Here is a 19,482-nt window from a genome sequence, read left to right on the forward strand (position 1 = left end):
GAGAATTCATTCGTGGAGATCTAAGAGACTTGATAAATTCCGCAGAGTTGCTGATAATCAATCATCTCATGAGAAATCATAATCCGATAATTAAATCGTCAATTTTCTCTTATTGTGCGTTAACTAGCGCATTTATAAATGATACGTATACGTGTAGAAATAGCGTGTAATTACAACGTTAATTACGCCTACCAATCCCGCGGCGCTGACTCTGTAAGATAACACTGACATTGTTGTATACGCATGTAACGGATCGCGCAGATTTTGTTACGGTATTTCCGGCGTAGCTTTGTACGTAGCAACGAATTCCGACGAGTGTCGGGAAATACTCGCTCTGACAATGAGAGATCTGCACGCGTGTCAAGTTGGACACATGAATCGTCGACGTATTGGCGGAATACGTCATATCTCAAAGTTACTGTAAATCCATGAAATCGTATAATAGAAATAGCAATAGATTCAAGAAACTGTTCGAGGTGCCACATCCTCTTCTTTCGTGGTGTTAAATGGGATAGACAGTTATTTAAAGTCATATTTATCGAGACTTTGATATTATGTGTCGATCTTAATTACGATAAAATGTTACGGGTACAAATTACATAAGGAATGTATCGCCTCTTACAACATTTATAAAGCTGGAATATATAACACACGATGACGATTAAGATATTTTTTTTTTTTTTATTATAAAAATTGTAAATCATGCATTTTATAATTTGTTAATGATTATGCATTTATTTGTGCATCAAAATATTTAAATAATTACACGCACGCAATATTCCTTTGCAAAATATAATATATATTATATTTATTATATACGTATAATACATTATTGAATAAAAATATCGTGATTTCTCTTAACATTAATATCCCACGATTTTTTATAAGAATTATATTGTAATATATTTTTTCCATGTATGAATGAAAATTATTATAATTGAAAAACAGATGCGAAATATTAAGTAACAGCATTGAAACGTCAACGGCGCGCAAAATGAGACTTTAATAAATTAAAGTACTAAAGACTTTAAGAAATTAGAAAATACAAATCCCGAAAAGAGATTTTAAGATCTTTTTGAATCTTGTGGCTTTATGAAAGAGGCCATACGCGTCTCTGTCAGAGATCTCCTGTCATTACGCATGCAATTTCCCACGTGGTCGTGACGGCGGAGGCAGAGAATCTCGAGACATATTCGCTGACTCGCAGGACATGGCTGTCTATCAAACGTTAAACGAAGTTCGTCGTTCACTTCCGCGCGCGACGACGATTTTTCTTGAGTGACACAACACAAATCCATCGGCGGTTTTCTCCGCGAGTCGACAGGAAAAAATTGGCGGCCGCGTTTCGCTCAGTCGCATTACGTGACAAACCAAAGTCGGCCGGTGCCTTTCAAATGAATTTCTGATCGTCTCATCGATGCATCCTTCTTACACTGTTTTTGTAACGTTGTTTGAAAATTATTATAAGTGAAGATTATTAAATTATTATAACTGAAGAATTATTTTAATCGATCTAATTATCCGGGATATATTCATCATTATTATCTGTGTTTTCAGAAGGCGTTCAAACGGATTCCAACCCAAGCGGACTCATCCATTACTCGAATGTGCAGCGTACTGTTACGGGGAAGGTAATTAGCGCAATTATTGTTTCATACACAACGAGGAATTATTTAATAACTTAATAATTCAGTACGTTCTTAATAATTCATATAGCACTTAGAGGGAAGAATTCTAAATGAAATTATCAATAAATACGATGATGACGCTTGTTTTGCTTTACCATTATTACATTGTAAGAAGCTACTTTTATTATTGACTTTCGTTATTATTATCCAATTTATTAAAATCCTTTTTTCTGTTACTTTCCGTCTTCGTAAGATGTAAACGAGATATTTCGCTCATATATGCGCGCGTGTGTAGGCGTTAATTTTTGCGACTCTTTGCTCGAATAAATTAGCATGCGTTTCGCACGGGAGAAAAAAAGAAAGAAAAAAAAATACATCGGCCGATGTACCACTGTTGGTGGCAAAAATATACGCGGAAGAAACGCAAGATCAGAGTGAAAGAGAGAGAGAGAAGGACAAGGAGAACGGGTCGCTTATTACCGCTGCTGGGTATCGGCAATTCGCGACGCGGCCAGCTGTGTGCCTTCTGTATCTACTTGTCTGCACTCACGCTAAAGCGCCTTTACCTTCGTTCGCCTTATGCCGCGGAATGACTTGCTAATAACACGAATCGTTATCTAACGAGAGGGAATCGGAAAGTTCCGCGCGAAACAATGTATTCTCCCTTTCGCGGGGAACGAGGGGTCCCGATAATGACGGGTCGGCGCCGAAAATGAGTAGTTAAAGTCGCCGGTAAATTATATCTCCCCGCAATTCGATTTCTATTCCTCGGATGTTCCTTTACGTTGCGCGTTCTCTCAAGATTATCTCAACATTTTAACGTATCGCATCACATAATTTTATATATGAATTATATATTGAAATATTAATATTAATTCTATAATAATTATATTTAAATATTAATATTAATATTAAATATTAATTTTGATATTAAATATTAATATTGAATATATTTAAATAAAATTAAAATTAAATATTAATATTAAATATATTTAAATAATATTAAATAATATTTAAATATTAATTATTTCGGTGAATATAGGGAAAACTAAATTAAATTTATTTTTTTAGATTAGATAATTTAAGAATCGATGCACTAAAAAATATATTAACGATTCTTCTAGTACGAGGAGCGGGAGACACTCGACATCGAGGCCCTCAACAATACGAGAAGGGCCGACCGGCAGGTCCTGTTCTTCAATCGCGTGCCAAAAGTCGGTTCGCAGACCTTCATGGAGCTGCTGAGAAGGTTGTCGATAAGGAATGCGTTTTCGTTCAACAGGGACCGCGTGCAGCGAGTCGAGACCATACGTCTTGCGCCGATCGAACAGGTAACGAGCGACCCCCGGCCAGAAGGGGCTCCAATCAATTATCATCAATCGCGCAACGACGTTCGCGTAGTAATTACCTATCTTAATTTATAATCCCGTCGAGCCCTACATGGTGATAGAAAAGTACAACGATACCCAGTCCGATCAAGTGATTCACGCGCTAACGGTGCCGTCTCTTCTTCGTACTTCCTCGTGCTCGCCGCGGGTCTTTCGTTCTTGATAAAATTATGGGAGGGAAGAGAAACGAACGTGTCGTTTATTTTTCATATAGAAACCTGCCATGAAGAGCGATAAAGATAAGGGACGTAGCGATCTGCGTGTATCTTGTTATTACGACATTCGGAGGAAGTAGAATCAGCGTGTTTGATTTAAAGCGACGAATTCACGAGTTGATGTTTGCCTAGATTTTTTGCGAAAAGATCCCTTTATTTACAAGAATCGTAACTCAAGAAGGAAAATAATAATAAAGAATTTATTATACTCTCTTTGCAATCTCGTCCTTTCAAGTACATTGAAAGCGCTGTATAATTTGTACGTAATTTTGAATTAACTTTATTTTGTATACATTTTCAGCTTCATCTTGCCAGGATGGTCAGCAGTTATTCAGAGCCATCTGTCTACGTAAAGCACGTCTGCTTTACTAACTTCACAGAGTGAGTGCCACGAGATTAGCCTAGGCAATTTGAATGATTGCTACCACTCACAATTTTCTACTCACTACTTTCCTTGTGTCTCTCCTCGTCGTCAGATTCCATCTACCAGAGCCGATTTACATCAACGTGGTCCGCGATCCCGTGGAGAGGGTCATATCCTGGTATTATTATGTAAGAGCGCCGTGGTATTACGTGGAGAGGAAGCAGATCTTCCCGGATCTGCCGCTACCCGATCCCAATTGGCTTAAGAAGGACTTCGAGTCGTGCGTTCTTAAGGGCGATCGAGAGTGTAGATATCTGGAGGGTGAAGTCCACGAAGGTATCGGCGATCATCGCAGGCAAACGCTCTTCTTCTGTGGGCACAGCGAGAAATGCACGTAAGAAAGTTGTTTGTAAAATATCAGAAAATAATCTCTACAAATAAAATCGAATAATCAAAAAAAATATCACATCACAATAATACAAAATAATTTTTAAATATATTAAATAACATATAATATGTAATATACATAGTAATGTAATACATACTAATAATAATACTTTAATCAATTTGAAAATGTTATTTAATTTTTACAGTTATCAAAATGATATATAAACACGTGACGTGTTTTTTAATATATTTGTCTTTTCAAGTCCTTTTAACACTGTGGGTGCTCTGGAACGAGCCAAACTGGCGGTGGAGAAGCACTATGCAGTGGTTGGTGTCTTGGAGGACATGAACACGACTCTCACGGTACTGGAAAATTATATACCACGATTTTTCCAGGGAGCCACCAATGTTTATTATGGTAAATAATCGATCAATTATTTTAATTAAATTCAATCGATATAATTACATTTACATGATATTATTTTATACGTACGATTAATACAGGATATATCATTAAAAGTTTAAAAACATTTTTGTAACTTATATATGTATGCAATAATAATTATTAATATATTAACAATACCTTGATATTTTTAATATTTTTATTATTTATTATGCAATAGTAATTATTAATATATTAAAAATATCTTGATATTTTTATATATTGATGTTTTAAATATTATGTTACATTTGTAAGAATTTAATTATCATAATTATTTCAATTGTACATGATGTTTCTCGATATCTTTTACACAGATCAAGTAAATTCCTTCACGAGAATCAACCGGAACTTCTTCAAACCGCCAGTCAGCGAGGAAGTGAAGAACTTGGTGCGCAGCAACTTTACTCGTGAGGTCGAATTCTACCAGTTTTGCAAACAACGACTTTACAGACAATACAGAGCTCTCAAGTTGCAATCCAACGTTCTGTGATCGGCGAGCAATCTCTAAAAAAGATCTTCCGTCCATTGTGTGAGTGTATTTATTAAAAGGTAGACGTGCAAAAAGCATTATCAAGAAGGACGTATCTCGATATAAGTGCATTAATTACAGTGATTTGCTAAAGATTTACAAAACAAGTATAATAGTTAGTTTTGAAGAATTATTAGTCTACGAGAATTTGATTATTTGTAAGAGAAAGAGACTCTAATAATTTCCAGATAAGTATCGGAGATTCGCGAAAAACACCGTATTCTTTATTAATTCATTGCGATATTATCGAAATCGCAATTTCAGTAATGGCTATTTCGAGCCGAAATGAAGAGCTTATGATGTTATCGAAGGTTTAATTACAGTGACTACTCCACAAAATCAAAGACAAAGAAAGGAATATACACTTATTATATTTCCTTCAATTGTTTCCTTAGCGATTATCAATTTGCTTTTAAAGGAATTTTCACGAACTTAGAGTGAAGAAACAAAATCCATGACATCAAATTATAAAGATCTATGATATCAAAGAAAGAGAAAAAGGAGAATGATTAAATTACTGTGATGATCATTTTAGAGGATCTTGATGAGGATATAAATCTAGCCCACTACAAATTGTCGACTATTATTCTATGACAAAAAGACAAAGATGTGTTTTGTCGGAAGTGATAATATAATCTAATGCAACAGAAAAATCTTGACTTGTGTCAAGCGAAGATAAAACGTGATCGTATAATTGAAATGCAATTAGAAGGACTATTAAAAGAAAAGGAGAAAGATTGGTGTACATTTAGCGTTTAATGTTTGCAAAGTTTCACGAAAGAAGAAGGTGGACTCATCGTTTTATATAAAGACTTATGTGACGTGGATGCAACGTGCAATCCAAAAATAGAAACGCTCTCAACGAGTGCCGGTCTCTGCGATCGGACGTCATGTTGCTATTTTTTTTTAATAGGAATCACGCGCGAATTTGGAACGCATTTATCATTCTAGGCGTATATATTTCATAGCGATCGAAATAGAGCGTTTTTGCGGTGATTTTTCTCAAATTGATGATGAAGAAACGACGCAAAGACTGATAAAACCATGATACTTTTAATCGCGGAGTTACTTACGATAACAGAGAGAAATTATACAGATTAAACAGTTAGAATATTTGCGCTTTGTAAAGAGAAAATGCATAACACACGTTTGTACTTTCACTGATTATTTGCAATAAAACGCTGCCATTTAAAGGAAAAAAGATGAATCACCTTTCAAATATTCCTCTCGAGTTATCTTACCGTCCAAGAAAAATCTGTTGTCAACGATATCTTTTATCGTTCCCGCCGATATCGATATTCGTGCCTATTTATCGATTAACATTAACTTTAAAATCTCCAATCTCGCTCTGATAAATTATTTGATAAACGTTAACTCGATCTTTTTGTCGTGTCGAAAGAGTCTAAATGTATCGTTCGAATGAAGCGTACGTGTTAAATCGCACTCCTTCATCATTCTATAAAATAGTTTATCACATGAGTTCGGGACTATAGCGTTTTATTTCGAGAATCTCTAAAATGAGACTCGTAAACGCAACCGTCACGCGAACTATGACATTTGCGCGCGTTTTATATGTTTACATTTTCTGACGCGGATAAGCCAACAAATATTGTTTAGAATTTTAATACAGTAATATGAACTTTTTCATTTCAAAATAGACGAAGTAAGTAAATTGACTGATGCAGCACGAAAATGAACCCATAATTTGTAAAGTCCATTTTGGAGGCGGTTTGATAAGTAAAAAATTTCAGAGAAACACCCCTCTTTTATACTTTTCAATTTAATTTTGGGACAAAATCTTCAATTTTAATGTTGGGACAAAAGTATAAGATAAAGATAGACGAATTTTTGTGGTCGCGAAACAAAAAGAAATTATGAATCGCTTCATTTATTATTTTAATAATATATAGAACATGAGTATGAGTGTATGTGTATGTGTTACAGATGTATATATATTTATATATATATATACGTTTATATATAAGTATATTGTACTCCTTCCTTAATATTCAGCCTTTTTTCGCGCATATATAGCTAACTTCTATTTTCAATCAACATTATTTACGCACGCGTTCTCGCCTCACAACAATACGCATATAAATTGACTCGATTAGAAAACAAAGAACGCTTAACGTAATAATTTCGTCTAACAATACAGATAATTTTGTAATAACGAACGAGGCGAACGTAATGCCGAGAGAGTTATTCTGATAAAATTTCGCAAGATATTACATTAATCTTTCAAAGTTTTCTTATAATATATAGAACACACAATACCATATTTATAAATAAACATATTACGCTAATAATATGAAAATGTCAGTTTAGTCCGTTTTCACAAGCGCAACTTTTACATAGATCTAACTATTCGATGTTTCATGAAGATAAAGGAAATTCGGTATTGCACAGTAATATGAGAGTATTGCATGATAATCGAAAGCAAACTTGTTCTTGTTCGTTTTTGCAATTGAACACCTTGTATATATATTCAGACTTTGTATTTTTATCTGTGAATTTATCAGCGCCCATTAACATTAAAATAATTACATTTTTTAATATTCAAATATCATCAAATTGTACGAAAAACCTTCGTAAATATACCTTCGCAGGATCAAGTATTTTATTTTCAAATATATAATTGATTCTTGATATGCACTGTTTCGGATTGTTGAATTACATTTACAACGGAAATAGAAAAAAGCTTTCAATATTGCAAAAGATTTAACGTGGATTTCGACTTATCTATGTATATATCTATGTATCTATGTATATCTACATAGAAAAATATACGCTAATCGACACCGTCTCGGACACAGAAACGCTTACAAAGAGACACAATTGAATTTATAATCATATGATTTATAATGATCTAACAATTAGGCAAACGTTCAGGCACATTTTCCATCGATCCATCTTTTTATCAATAACACGAATATATTAATTACCTGGCGTAAAGCTTTCTACAAATTAATTATTGATTCTTATTAGTCCAGAAATATTTGATTGGGACGGATGAAAGAGAGGGTGAGAGAGAGACATATGGACGGTATCGACATATCTCGTTGTAAAATGAAATCATTGATGATGTAAAATGATTATGTTAACATATAGTTCGAATTGTGTACAGATCACAAATTTATAAAATATAAGTTTTAATAGATATCTCGAAAGGATTAATATTTTCCTAGGCACGTATTCTGTGATAAATATCAAGAATCAAGTCTATTTTAGAGATAAAAAAAGTAATATATTTATTATATATATATTCAATAATATATTTTTGAGATCTAATTGAGGCTCTAACAGTCATTATTTTACTAATATTATACAACTGTAACTATCGATGTTTTATTGTTATTTCTTCAGTTTATCTTCTAATATTCGCGATATAACAAGGTCTATCTTGAAAATTACAAATGATATCCGCAAAAGTGAATGGATAATTTTCGCCATAGGTGAAAATGTTTAAACATCCCTTGAGCTCTCTTCTGTGTCCGAGACAGAAACGCCTTTAAAGTTACGAGACGTTAAGCTAAGGTACAAATATAAATGGGGAGACCAAGAAAAATGGTTCGTTTCACAAAAATTTCGCTTACATACCGAATCTTTCGAGTGTCCTTTTTTAGGCTCGTTAGAATGTATTGTACTCGTTTCATCGGATATATTATTATTGTGGAAATGACTACCTTTCACACGCGCGCAATTTGCTTCTGCATTTATCGCGTGAATAAACGATGCATTCGTGCAGAATTAAAAAAAGAAATTTCTAAAAAATCTTTTTATTGAAATTATCCAGATCATATGCGTTTAAAATATGAAGAAAAAATTATATAATTAATATTTCGCCAAAGTTGAAGTCGCTTATCTTTTTTTTTTCGTTGTCACAACATTATCATTAATGGTTCGAGACTACTTGATTGTGACGTATTTCTAACGTTAATTAATGCGGTTACATTGTATTTATATCGAACATAACATTATGGAAATACTTACAGAGAGAAACATGATTGAGTTTATAGTCATATGATTTATAATAATCTTACAATTAAAAGTATTTCAACATAATAAACGATGTAGGATATGATAGCAATATATCGCAGCGAGAGCAACTAATGGCCTGCGATCTGGAAAGAGAAGAAAGAAACTATACAAATGTATTAAAGATATTCATCCTTTTACTTCCAAATCGCAAGAGAAGATTACTTATTCAAGAGAGAAAGAGATTTCGAGACATAGATACATCTTGAGTTAAAACATAAACAAACGATGACAACTATTCTCATTCACGCATCATCAATTTTTATAGCCCGTTAAAATGATTAAAAAGTAGAGGAATATATATAAAAGCCCTGTACATAAAGTGATCGATGAGATTAGTGCACGCACTCAACGTTCTCCTTCTTTTCGGTATACCTAACGAAAATGAACTGTACGACAAGATTAACTCGGTGGTCAAAAGACACAATTTCAATCGTTACTATATTATTAATTAATTCTATAATTATCTAATTATTGCTAAACCGATTATATTAGTAATCATCGCATCTTAATCAACAATCGTTGATAATAATCTTTAGGAAAATATTCTCGGTGTGACTTTTCTTGCTAATAATCTCGCATTTACTGGAAGTTGTGTACCGTGTGTATGCGTTGCAAATATAATTAGCTTCTTCGGTAATTTACTTTCGTATTGACGTACATACACATAATTATAACAGTACTTCTCTCAATACATATACGATATATAACATCTTTATATTGTTATTACATTTATAACGCACATTATATATATAAAATTTTTTATTTTTATTTTTGTATTAATCAAACTTTTTATATTACATAAAATTCTCGTGGGAAATTCGCTGATATTTTATTTCTTTCATTTGTAGATTACTGTAAGCAGTTAAAATTAAAAATGTTTTTTTGTGGAAGACGATCGATAATACATGTAGATAACATTAAAAGATACAAAAAACAATAGTATTTAAAAAATGTGAATAGAACTGCACAAAATATAATTCCATTAGATTGCGATAAAGAAAAATTTTCCTAATAATAATTTCTAGCTGTACAGTAAATAATAAGTTTTGTAATTTTGTAGTAACCTTATGAAATTCTATTAGTGCACGGAATTCAACGACTGATGACTAAAAGATTGTTATAAATCTGTTTTATCATCAAATATCTTATTTTACTCTAATGCTTACATTTTACAGAATATTCAGCCAAGAAGCTAATTTACAGACACATCCAACGTCGAAAAATTTCACAGTTAATATTGTCTAGCAATGAACTTATTCAATTTGTTTTACATGTGTATCATTATACGCGTCTCAATAATAATGATGTGATATTTAATATTTAATTGTTATAGTATAAGTTACTGTCACGAGGAAAAAATGATTTTTGTAACAGCATCATTAATCCCAAGATTAAATATATGGAAAAACATGATCGCGAATTGAAAAAAAGATAAAATTAAAATTTATAAAAAGCAACAACAATGCAATTGTATAACCTGATACATTAGAAAAATATTATATATATATATATATATATATATATATATATATATATATGTATGTATATATATATTTTATATATAATTTATATATAATATAATATATATATAATATTTAATGTTTATATATAATATATGTTATATATATATATATATATAATATATGTTATATATATATATGTTATATATAATATATATATAATATATGTTTATATATAATATATGTTATATATATATATATATGTTATATATATATATATATATATATATATATATATATATATGTAAAATTATATAATAACAAAATAATTTTATCATTTCTAAAATATCAAATTCTTATTTTGTATAAATTGAATGATGTACCAAAAGGAATACAGTAAACCGGTAAACGAAAAAGCCATAACATCATACTCTTTAGATGCGACTGAAAGAAGCGACTTACTTAAAATGTGAAAAAAATACATCTGAGAAGCATATCATGATAATTCGAGAAAGATGCTAAATATTTATGGATATCCCTGGTTGCAAAAATATGATGCAGAACTGTATAAAAGATAGAAATCAGTTGTGCATCCAAAAACGACAATATACACAATCCTTGAATATAAAATTAGAAAAGATCTCTACCTCAGAGGATTCGTATTTTTAAAAAATTCCCGCGAAAAATCTCTGTTCGCATAATATATTGTACATACATTGCGTAAGAAAAACATAACGTATAAGGATTATATTGTAAAACGCAATGAGTTCTGAGTAATGTTATATGCTGAATAAAGTAAAATTAGTCAATGAAGAACACGTCTGCCACCAATACTGACGCTACCTGTACACGTATGTTATAATATATGTACAAAGTAACATTCACGCGTTTTTTTTCACACGAGTGGAACTCTTTTATATACACTAAATCTCCAGCAATAAGAAATAAAATATTAGTCTAAAAAGGATCTAAATGGACAAAAAATTCAATTATATTCAGCTCTTATATTTGTTTCTTTACATTATTCTATCATCTTAAAACTTTTTATTTTTCAATATTGAGTAATCTTGAAATCGATAGTAATTTCCTTTAAAGATATTTTATGACTTTAATAATAGATGATTTATGTTAAAATCTTTATTATATTAAATTGAAAAATATATATAATTATAATATAAGTGATATATCTTTTGGAGATACCAGTTACATTTAAATTTTACGTTATTCAAAAGTCCCATCCCGTGTACTCGATGACGAATAATATCTCGAAAGAAAAGTATAAATGTATTTGTACGTGTAACGTCTTACAGACATTCTCTACGATAAAATCTAAATTCATAGAATATCGCTAACAAGGACTAATATTATTATAACAACGTTCATTTTATTATCATCTGTTGCCATTGTACCGACTAACAAATCGCGGCCGTGATCGATATTCTTTCGTACGATCGATTAAATGATTCATCAGCTTTAACTCTGACATAAACTCTGTAAAGGTACTCTTTCCATAGGAACGTTTAAACCGATTACTTGTCCTTAGCGTTTCTTGTGCCAACTCTATTTAGGCCATTTCGTAGCTTGGAACGAGTTCTCTCGTTTTTTCGCTTCACGCGAGAAGAATTTTAACTTTCAAGATTGTAATCTCCGTTTGACAGGTACAGTTTAAAAAATTGTAATGGGCGGAGTATATATTTCGTAATTCCTCGGGAAATGCTTTCGTGAAAAGAGATTTCGGAGATTGAACTATTTAAGATATCAAAAAACTTTAATATAGAACAGGCACTTTAATATAAACAAAATTCGAAAATTTTGATATAAATTTGAAAAAGGTGTTTCACACTTTAATATCGATTTAATATCGAAAAACAAGAAATATAATTTTTGACAAGAATTACACAATTTTGTTTCATTTACAACTTATTTCTTAAAATAAATTTTACATAATTAATTAATAACATTATTACGTAAGCTCTCCGAAAGCTCTGCGAAAACATCAGAAGACAATGATAAATCCCGAAAGTTTCGTTTTTCACACTTCGTCGCGGAGCACTTGTTTAGGAACGTGTAAAAAGTACCGTTGAGTACCGCGAGTTCTCGCCGTTAGCCTCTTCATCAACAAGTTTCAGTCTGTTTGTGTTTCCATGCCGTCGTCGTGTCAAGCCGATCCAGACATCCATCAATAAAACATTGGTGACCAGCTGCCGCGTCGATTCTCATCGGCGGTGATCGGTATATATCCGGGCGACGATGTTGCCGGCAGGCACTGAAAGCAGTAATTGGCACCGCAGTTGTTGTCCCAGTGTTGCGTCCCCTTGCACTGGAAACGTACCGCGAACTCGAGCCTCTGACCGACCAGTAGTGTGTGACAGTAGAGGATGAAGGTGAATTTGTCGCTGAATCCGTCGCACGAGTTAGGCACGTACGTTGCCTGCAGATCGCTGAAGTTTCGCCAGGAGTTGAGCGTGTAGCGTATGTGCACGGACTTGTGGAAATCGAGATTGATAACGCGCACCGTGCCCTGAATAGCCAAAATCACTGGGTCCTGCACCAATACATTTTCAAGGCAAACTTGTCGCTCGCGCACCATATCCAGAAAGTTCGCCATGCCGCCCGGCTGTTGGAACAACGGTACTAGCATTCGGTCGACCTTTCTGGGTATTGCCGACATGGATCTGCGCCTGCCATCATCCTGATAACGATCGGACCAATGGTGATTGCTGGTGGTCGCCGCGATGTTGTCCGGACTGCCGCTATCCTGTTGCGGTCGGAAAATGTCATCGTAGATCAAGTCGCTGTACGCGGAATTGGGTATCTTCGGTATCTCATCCATGAACGTTCTCACATCGGCCAGATCGAGACCGAGCTTGTCCGCGAAACGGACGATTTTCTTTCTGTGCGGTGTGCCTGGCGGCGTTTTCCCCGTCTTCAGCGAGGAACATCTACGGACTCTCTGCGGTCTGTCCTCCTCCTCTTCCACTGTCTCGCTCTGTGTCTCCTGCTCGGGTGATGACGAGTCGTCCTCCTTCGCCGTAGGACTGCTACCCAGCTTCTTCAGCAACAAATTTAGCCTCTTCTCCTCGTCATTCTCGTGTAGCGTGTCATTATTTTCGACCCCCAATTTTAGCTCGCTCTTCGAGGTTGTCTTCTCGTCATTTAAACATTCCAGTGAAAGCGCTTTTAAAATATCGGCGCTGCTGTAGGCAGATTGATCAGTATCGCTGTCATTGGCGATCGTACTCTCTGTATTCAGCAACGCTGCATTTTTTGACAATGCCTTCGTGCCTTCTACGGATTCTGTATGGTCTTCCTGGTTCTTCACCTTATCAACTGAGTCTTCGACATCGTTAAGAAAATCATCGAGCTTACTGTCACTTTTGTCATTGCACATCACATTCTTCGACACTCCATTGACGAAGTCAACTTCGTCAACATCATGTTCGTCGTTCTTGTCCTTTTCATTGTCCTCTTCTTCCTCTTCTTCTACCTCTTCGTTCCGCCTGTCTGTTTTGAGTTTGTTGGACATTGCCATGTTAATATGGTTGCTCGGCAACTCGGAGTCTGAATGCGACTTGGGTAAGCAGATGGGAGGAACAACGGAATGGATGATCCTGGGAGGGCTCTCATCCTGTAGAGACATGGTACTATCGTCAAACGTGCTCCACAAGGACTCGTGGCTAGGCGATGTTGTTTCTTGAGAGCTTCTGCCGTTGAGCGAATCCTCTGAACTACAGACAACCTGCTCTTCCTGCCGACTACCATTTATACAAGACGTAGGGTTTCTTCTCGATGAGCAGCTCGACTCGGACGTTGTGTCCTCGTTGCGTTCCACATTCGTGTTCGTCCGTTTAACGCGTCCGTTCATTGCAATCTTGATTCTCGCGCGGGTAAAATTAGTATTGGTGGGATTCGAATTGTTGACCTCGCTATCTGAAGTGCTGACCGGGTCGAAGAAGACTTCGTTCCTCAATTTCTCAGCGTCCGAGGATTCTGGATCGAAGAATATCTCTAGGGAATCGCTGTTGGGCGGCGAGCCGGCGATCGGTGACGCAAAGATGCAGCCGGATTCGGAATCCCCGGAGTGAACACTCACGACCCTGGTCCCGCTCGGCGAACAATGACAGGCGTCGTGATGGTTCGCCTTGAGGATCTCCGGATTCGCCAGCAGATGCGCCAATTCGGCGGCGGTCGCTTCCTCGGCAGGCGAACGCGATCCATTTTCCTCTTCCTCGTCTTCCAACTCGTAAAAGAGATCCGAATCCGAATTGTGACGCGGCTGATGCTGAAGAATCGGATGCTGATTAGCGGTGAGACTGACGGTGGAATGGCGGTTGCTCGACGATGATGGATGCAACCACGATGTCTCGCGTGGTACGGAGGCATCCGTAGTTCGCTCGGGCGAGTCTTCGCCGCTCAAGGACGTCAGCCTTCGATGAAGACACCGGGCGAACGCCTCCGCGCTACCTCGACAGCTGCTGGGCAAAAGCGAATTGACGAGACCGCAGGAGGGCCCGCGAGCGTTGCCTGCCGAATCCGTGCTGCCCATCTTGAGGACGTTGGAACCCGCTGTTGTTTCCTCGGCTTCCGCGTGCCTGCCCTCCGAAGGGGAGGGCGAGGGCGAGGTCGGGCCGCTGCCTCGGCCTGCCGGCACGCTGTCCGAACCGTCGTTCTAGAAAAGAGGAAAATGACGGATTTAAATCTCGTTGCGAAAAGGAAGACATGCTTGATCGACCAAAGACCTGTACGGGACGAAGCGAGAAGTTGAAGTTTTGATTCCTTCATATTTATATCTATGTCATTGAGATGTTGTTACCACGAGAAGCGAGATAAATAATTCCTTGTATTTTTGCCATAGATGGTATCTTGCGTGCATCGAGGAGATATAAAAAAAACGATAATTAAATTTCTTTTTTTTTCCTAGCACAATAAGATAACTACTCAGATTATCAATCAACTATAATTGCGCTAAATGTATTTCTCTTCCGGTATATTGTGTTGCCAGTGGTTATTTCTTAGGATATATGAGAGGAAGAGAAAGAGAGAGAGAGAGATTTTGAAGTTAATGATCCTTACTTTATCGATTGCGAGTGGAGCTCGATAGATAATTGAAGTCAGCTCGTTAACGGCAGTCAACGGCTCGTTAACAGTTTATAAGATGTGGAGATGCAAAAAAAAAGAAGTCGAAGCACTGAATACGCATTAGTGACGTAGTCACTAATACGCTCGTCATTAATAGTCATAGCATTGGCTCATGGCCACAATGTTGCGCGCTATCGAAACAGCGCCGCAGGAAGTGCAAATGATCAGTCATTACGACCCACGTGCAGCATTCTCTCCAAAGCGCAAAATGTACAGTATCAATCGCGTCGATCTTTGATTCCTCGCAGAATACGCGCATATACGTGATTATTCAAATATCATTGTCTAAAAATTACTGGGATCGACGAATAACCACCTTCCATTCATCTTGGCACCAAAATAGAATCGAGTAGCGCAGGTCGCGATGACAAGTCGACAAGTGAATTTTTACACAATCGAATATCGAGATAAAAAAAGGAGGGAAACGTCCTCGTTTCTATTCATTGCTATTTTACACACGACCGACGATTATACATTTCTCGAAGCTATAATTAACCGACAGCGATTCTGACGATGACGATTTATTGAAACCTGTATCAAATCTAAGAGAAATAACCGATAATAATAGACGTCTACTGGAAAGAAAATCGTCGATAAACACGTCGCATTCAACGAGAGTTCAAAGAAAACATCGCGCGACCGGGGACGTAACGAAGAAGCGATAATCAATCGGGACGCGCGAAACGACGATGTATTACTCTGGGCGAATTTGCGAATGTTACATGCGTAGGAAAGTGGCGTGCACGCCGGCGTGAGAAAATTGGAACGATATAAATACACGCGCAATTGGCCGCGAATCAATTCCCCGCCGCCTCCTCCGAACGAATCTAAGCGCTAAGGTGACATTTCACTCACGCATCCTGCACGAAATTCCTGCCGTGGACGGATATTTCGGAGCGTTTGATTTATCGATATTTATTTTTATCCCGAAGTCTTTTCATACACACGCATACATGGTGGCGCCGACCGCGAGACGATTTTAAAAACCGCATCGAGAAAAATAACTCGTTATGATTTATGTAACAGGCGATTAGATGATAGAACGCGATGCTCTTGAGAATTTTTTTTCAATCGCAAACTCATTAGCATTTAACATTGATACTGTGATATCTCGATGCGTCAACATCGTATTTATTTACGAAGATATGTCTTCGTTTTATTTGTCCGTCTAAAGTTTAGCTTGGCGAGAAATTTAAATTCGAAAACTATCGAGTGAGGAGAAAAGTCCTCAAATATATCAGACAAACAATTAAAATCGAGACGAATTCATTATTATAAATAACTAATAATTAATTAAACTGCCTTATTCGCGATGCGCGAAATTTGATGTACGTCGATTAATATTTTGATAGGAGACTCCAGAAATAGAGTTGCCAGTAACGTTGTTTAATGCGAGCATCGAGTTAACGTCAAACCGGTTTACGACCGTATGGTGTCTATCGGGAAAAAGCGGCGCGCATAAAGGGGCTAACTTTGAAATGACAGATTTCTTCGTTTCTCCAGTCGCTCGCTTTGCCACGGATGCTTCGCACACGTGTGTGTTTACGCTCGCTATGTCTATCGGAAGTCTGGGCGGCTCGCGAATGATAATCGTTACGTAAGACGAGGCCTAGCGCAGGCTTCGGTAGAGAGTGTTGGCCTCGCCATAACGTCTACGTAAACGGAATTTAAAATTCTACTTCAGAACCGAGTCCTATTCGCGGAATGAAACAATCCATCATAATCATGTCTTCATCGTTCTTCCTTCAGAAGAGATTACCGTTTATATTTTATGCCATATGTTTCTCTCGTCCGACGTACAAACGTTTGCTTGTTTATAAACAACCTGGACGCAATTGCGATCGAGCCACAAGTTACAACGTAATAACCCGATACCTGAGCTTTACCGTGAACAATACTTTAATCGCTCCAAGTTGCTCCGAGATTGCGCGAGCGCGCGTTTATGATTGAGATAAAGAAAGTTTACGAGTCAGATAAGATCGCGCCTTCGGCGACGAGGTGTGCAGTCTCCAGCCATGAGGACCCACGGCGAAGAATTCACCGGACGACTCTGGAGATCTGCCTTGCATTGACGAACGCTTCCCGTCTTGGACGCGATAACGGCGAGTGTCAAGCGAGCGGCCGCGGATACGCCACGCCTTGAGAAGCGCGAAACTCTCTCTCTCTCTGTCTCTTTCTCTTTTTCTTTCTTTTTCTCTTTGTACTTTATTTAGCAGCAATAATCCCTGTCTTTCACCCGCGAGCGATACCGGCGTATACTTTATCGGCTTGGAAATGAGATGGCGTTTCACGAACTGGTTCCGTTACGATAAAAGCACGCCGCTGCGTCTTCCGCGTGAGATTCGGTCGACGATCGTTAATTCGATAGACCGCGGTATATATCGTACGTGATGTTTCGTACTCGATATTATATCGAGATATTATATCGAGATTACGAGTGGTCGTGAGATGCGTAATCTCGTACGAAAATTGTGAGAAAGTATAAATTTTTCCTTCTTACGAAGCTTTGCTTTTGGAAAGGTCGATTTTGAAAATTGATGCTTTGTCTCCTACGTGAATTTGAATAATTTTGAACAATTTTACGTCACAATGATCGCGTTCGACGACGACTATACCGCTCTCGCGATTCAAACTGGCACGACTTACGAATTGAGGTCCTCTTGGCATCGGACACGTGTCGAAATATCACGTCTGTACGTTTCCAGCGAAACTATTTTTGCTCCATTGTAACAGAGAAAGATGGAGAGAGAGAGAGAGAGAGAGAGAAAAAGAAAAGAGAGAGGTTTTATTTTTATGCGATCGTTCACCGACACAGTTTAAATCGTGACTACTTGACCCGTAGTTAGGGCAACGTCGCAATTTATCGCGACAGATTTATCGCACCCCGCGAGAAAATTGCCCAATCATCGTCGAGATCGCGCTTCCTAATTGATTAGTAACAAATTACGACGTGACGGCGAGATGATGAATTGCATTACTTACGATCATAACAGCCCCCGATCGACAAAATTAAAATTCTTCAACGTACAACGTACAGCGCAAGGTCAGATCCCCAGACCAATTGCTTCGTTTTATTGCTGGATATGTCAAAAATTGCAGTTTGAAAAGCATTAGAATTCAGATTATATCGCATAACACTGTATGAAATATTTCCGCAAAAAAAAATCAGTAAAGTTAGATAATGAATTGATCGCACAACCTTGGTTATCGAAACACAAGAAATTGGCTGACAATCACGTGCTCGAATTCATGTAGAGGACTCTTTTTAAAGCTAATCGATGATGGATTGACAAACTTAGCGTCAGTAGTCTGGTAAACAGACCTAAGATTTGCCATTTTTGCATATTCTTATCTTCTTTCGACGATTATATGGACATTAGTCCGTTGAATGAAATTCGCTCTAATTGATTAAAGGGTCAAAGTCGCAGAAAACAATAAAAAGCGAATCTTACAAATATTTTTCATCACGATAAAATCGCGTCTCAAATTAATCATTTAACTTTCAAACATTCTTTTCTACGGTTTATTAAAAAAAATTATAAAAAATATTCACTCTCCACATTATCGCGGATAATTATTTGTAGAGCGACGACTTCTCTCGGAAGTTTCGTTAATTTCGCAATATCTCGGATTCTCGCGGTTGCCCGTAAAAATTTACAAAGGAATAAATGAGGATTAACGGATAAAATGCTAATTAATAATTCATCGATTCACACTTGCATGCGAGCGCCGTGACTCGGACTCGAGGCCGACGAGAATCGACTTCTTGCCAAGAGTAAATAAAGTCACAGTTTATATTTAGCCGGAATGGAAATCTGCGAAAGCCACACGCGGGTTTCTCAACAGGATGATTTTATATACGTTCCAATGAAGATTGATGCGGAACTAT

General features: G+C 36.6%; 2 protein-coding genes across 10 annotated transcripts in view; one reads left to right on the plus strand and one right to left on the minus strand.

Annotated features, from left to right (window-relative positions):
- Positions 1–6,206, plus strand: part of Pip (heparan sulfate 2-O-sulfotransferase pipe) — a 47,042-nt gene extending 40,836 nt beyond the window's left edge. Inside the window, exons 3-8 of one of the 3 annotated variants that reach the window (XM_083079554.1) lie at positions 1,561–1,631; positions 2,753–2,959; positions 3,533–3,612; positions 3,708–3,989; positions 4,246–4,400; positions 4,739–6,206. In XM_083079554.1, coding sequence (XP_082935680.1) covers positions 1,561–1,631; positions 2,753–2,959; positions 3,533–3,612; positions 3,708–3,989; positions 4,246–4,400; positions 4,739–4,914 — 971 coding nt within the window. In that variant the 3' untranslated portion in view covers positions 4,915–6,206. Of the gene's footprint in view, positions 1–1,557; positions 1,632–2,752; positions 2,960–3,532; positions 3,613–3,707; positions 3,990–4,245; positions 4,401–4,738 lie in introns of all 3 variants that reach the window. The other 2 variants (XM_083079553.1, XM_083079555.1) reach the window with 2 other exon arrangements.
- Positions 6,207–11,322: 5,116 nt separating this feature from the next.
- Gbs-76a (Glycogen binding subunit 76A) overlaps positions 11,323–19,482 on the minus strand; it is a 30,027-nt gene continuing 21,867 nt past the window's right edge. For 6 of the 7 annotated variants that reach the window (XM_083079503.1, XM_083079504.1, XM_083079502.1 and 3 more), the window contains one exon: positions 11,323–15,123. In XM_083079503.1, the coding sequence (XP_082935629.1) occupies positions 12,634–15,000 (2,367 nt within the window). In that variant the 5' untranslated portion in view covers positions 15,001–15,123 and the 3' untranslated portion in view covers positions 11,323–12,633. Of the gene's footprint in view, positions 15,124–17,559; positions 18,315–19,482 lie in introns of those variants that run through there. The other variant, XM_083079505.1, reaches the window with a different exon arrangement.

The sequence above is a fragment of the Camponotus vicinus genome, unplaced genomic scaffold (genome assembly GCF_025532165.1).
Source record: "Camponotus vicinus isolate PSW18456_S1 unplaced genomic scaffold, iyCamVici1.0 SCAF_10, whole genome shotgun sequence".
NCBI lineage: Eukaryota > Metazoa > Arthropoda > Insecta > Hymenoptera > Formicidae > Camponotus > Camponotus vicinus.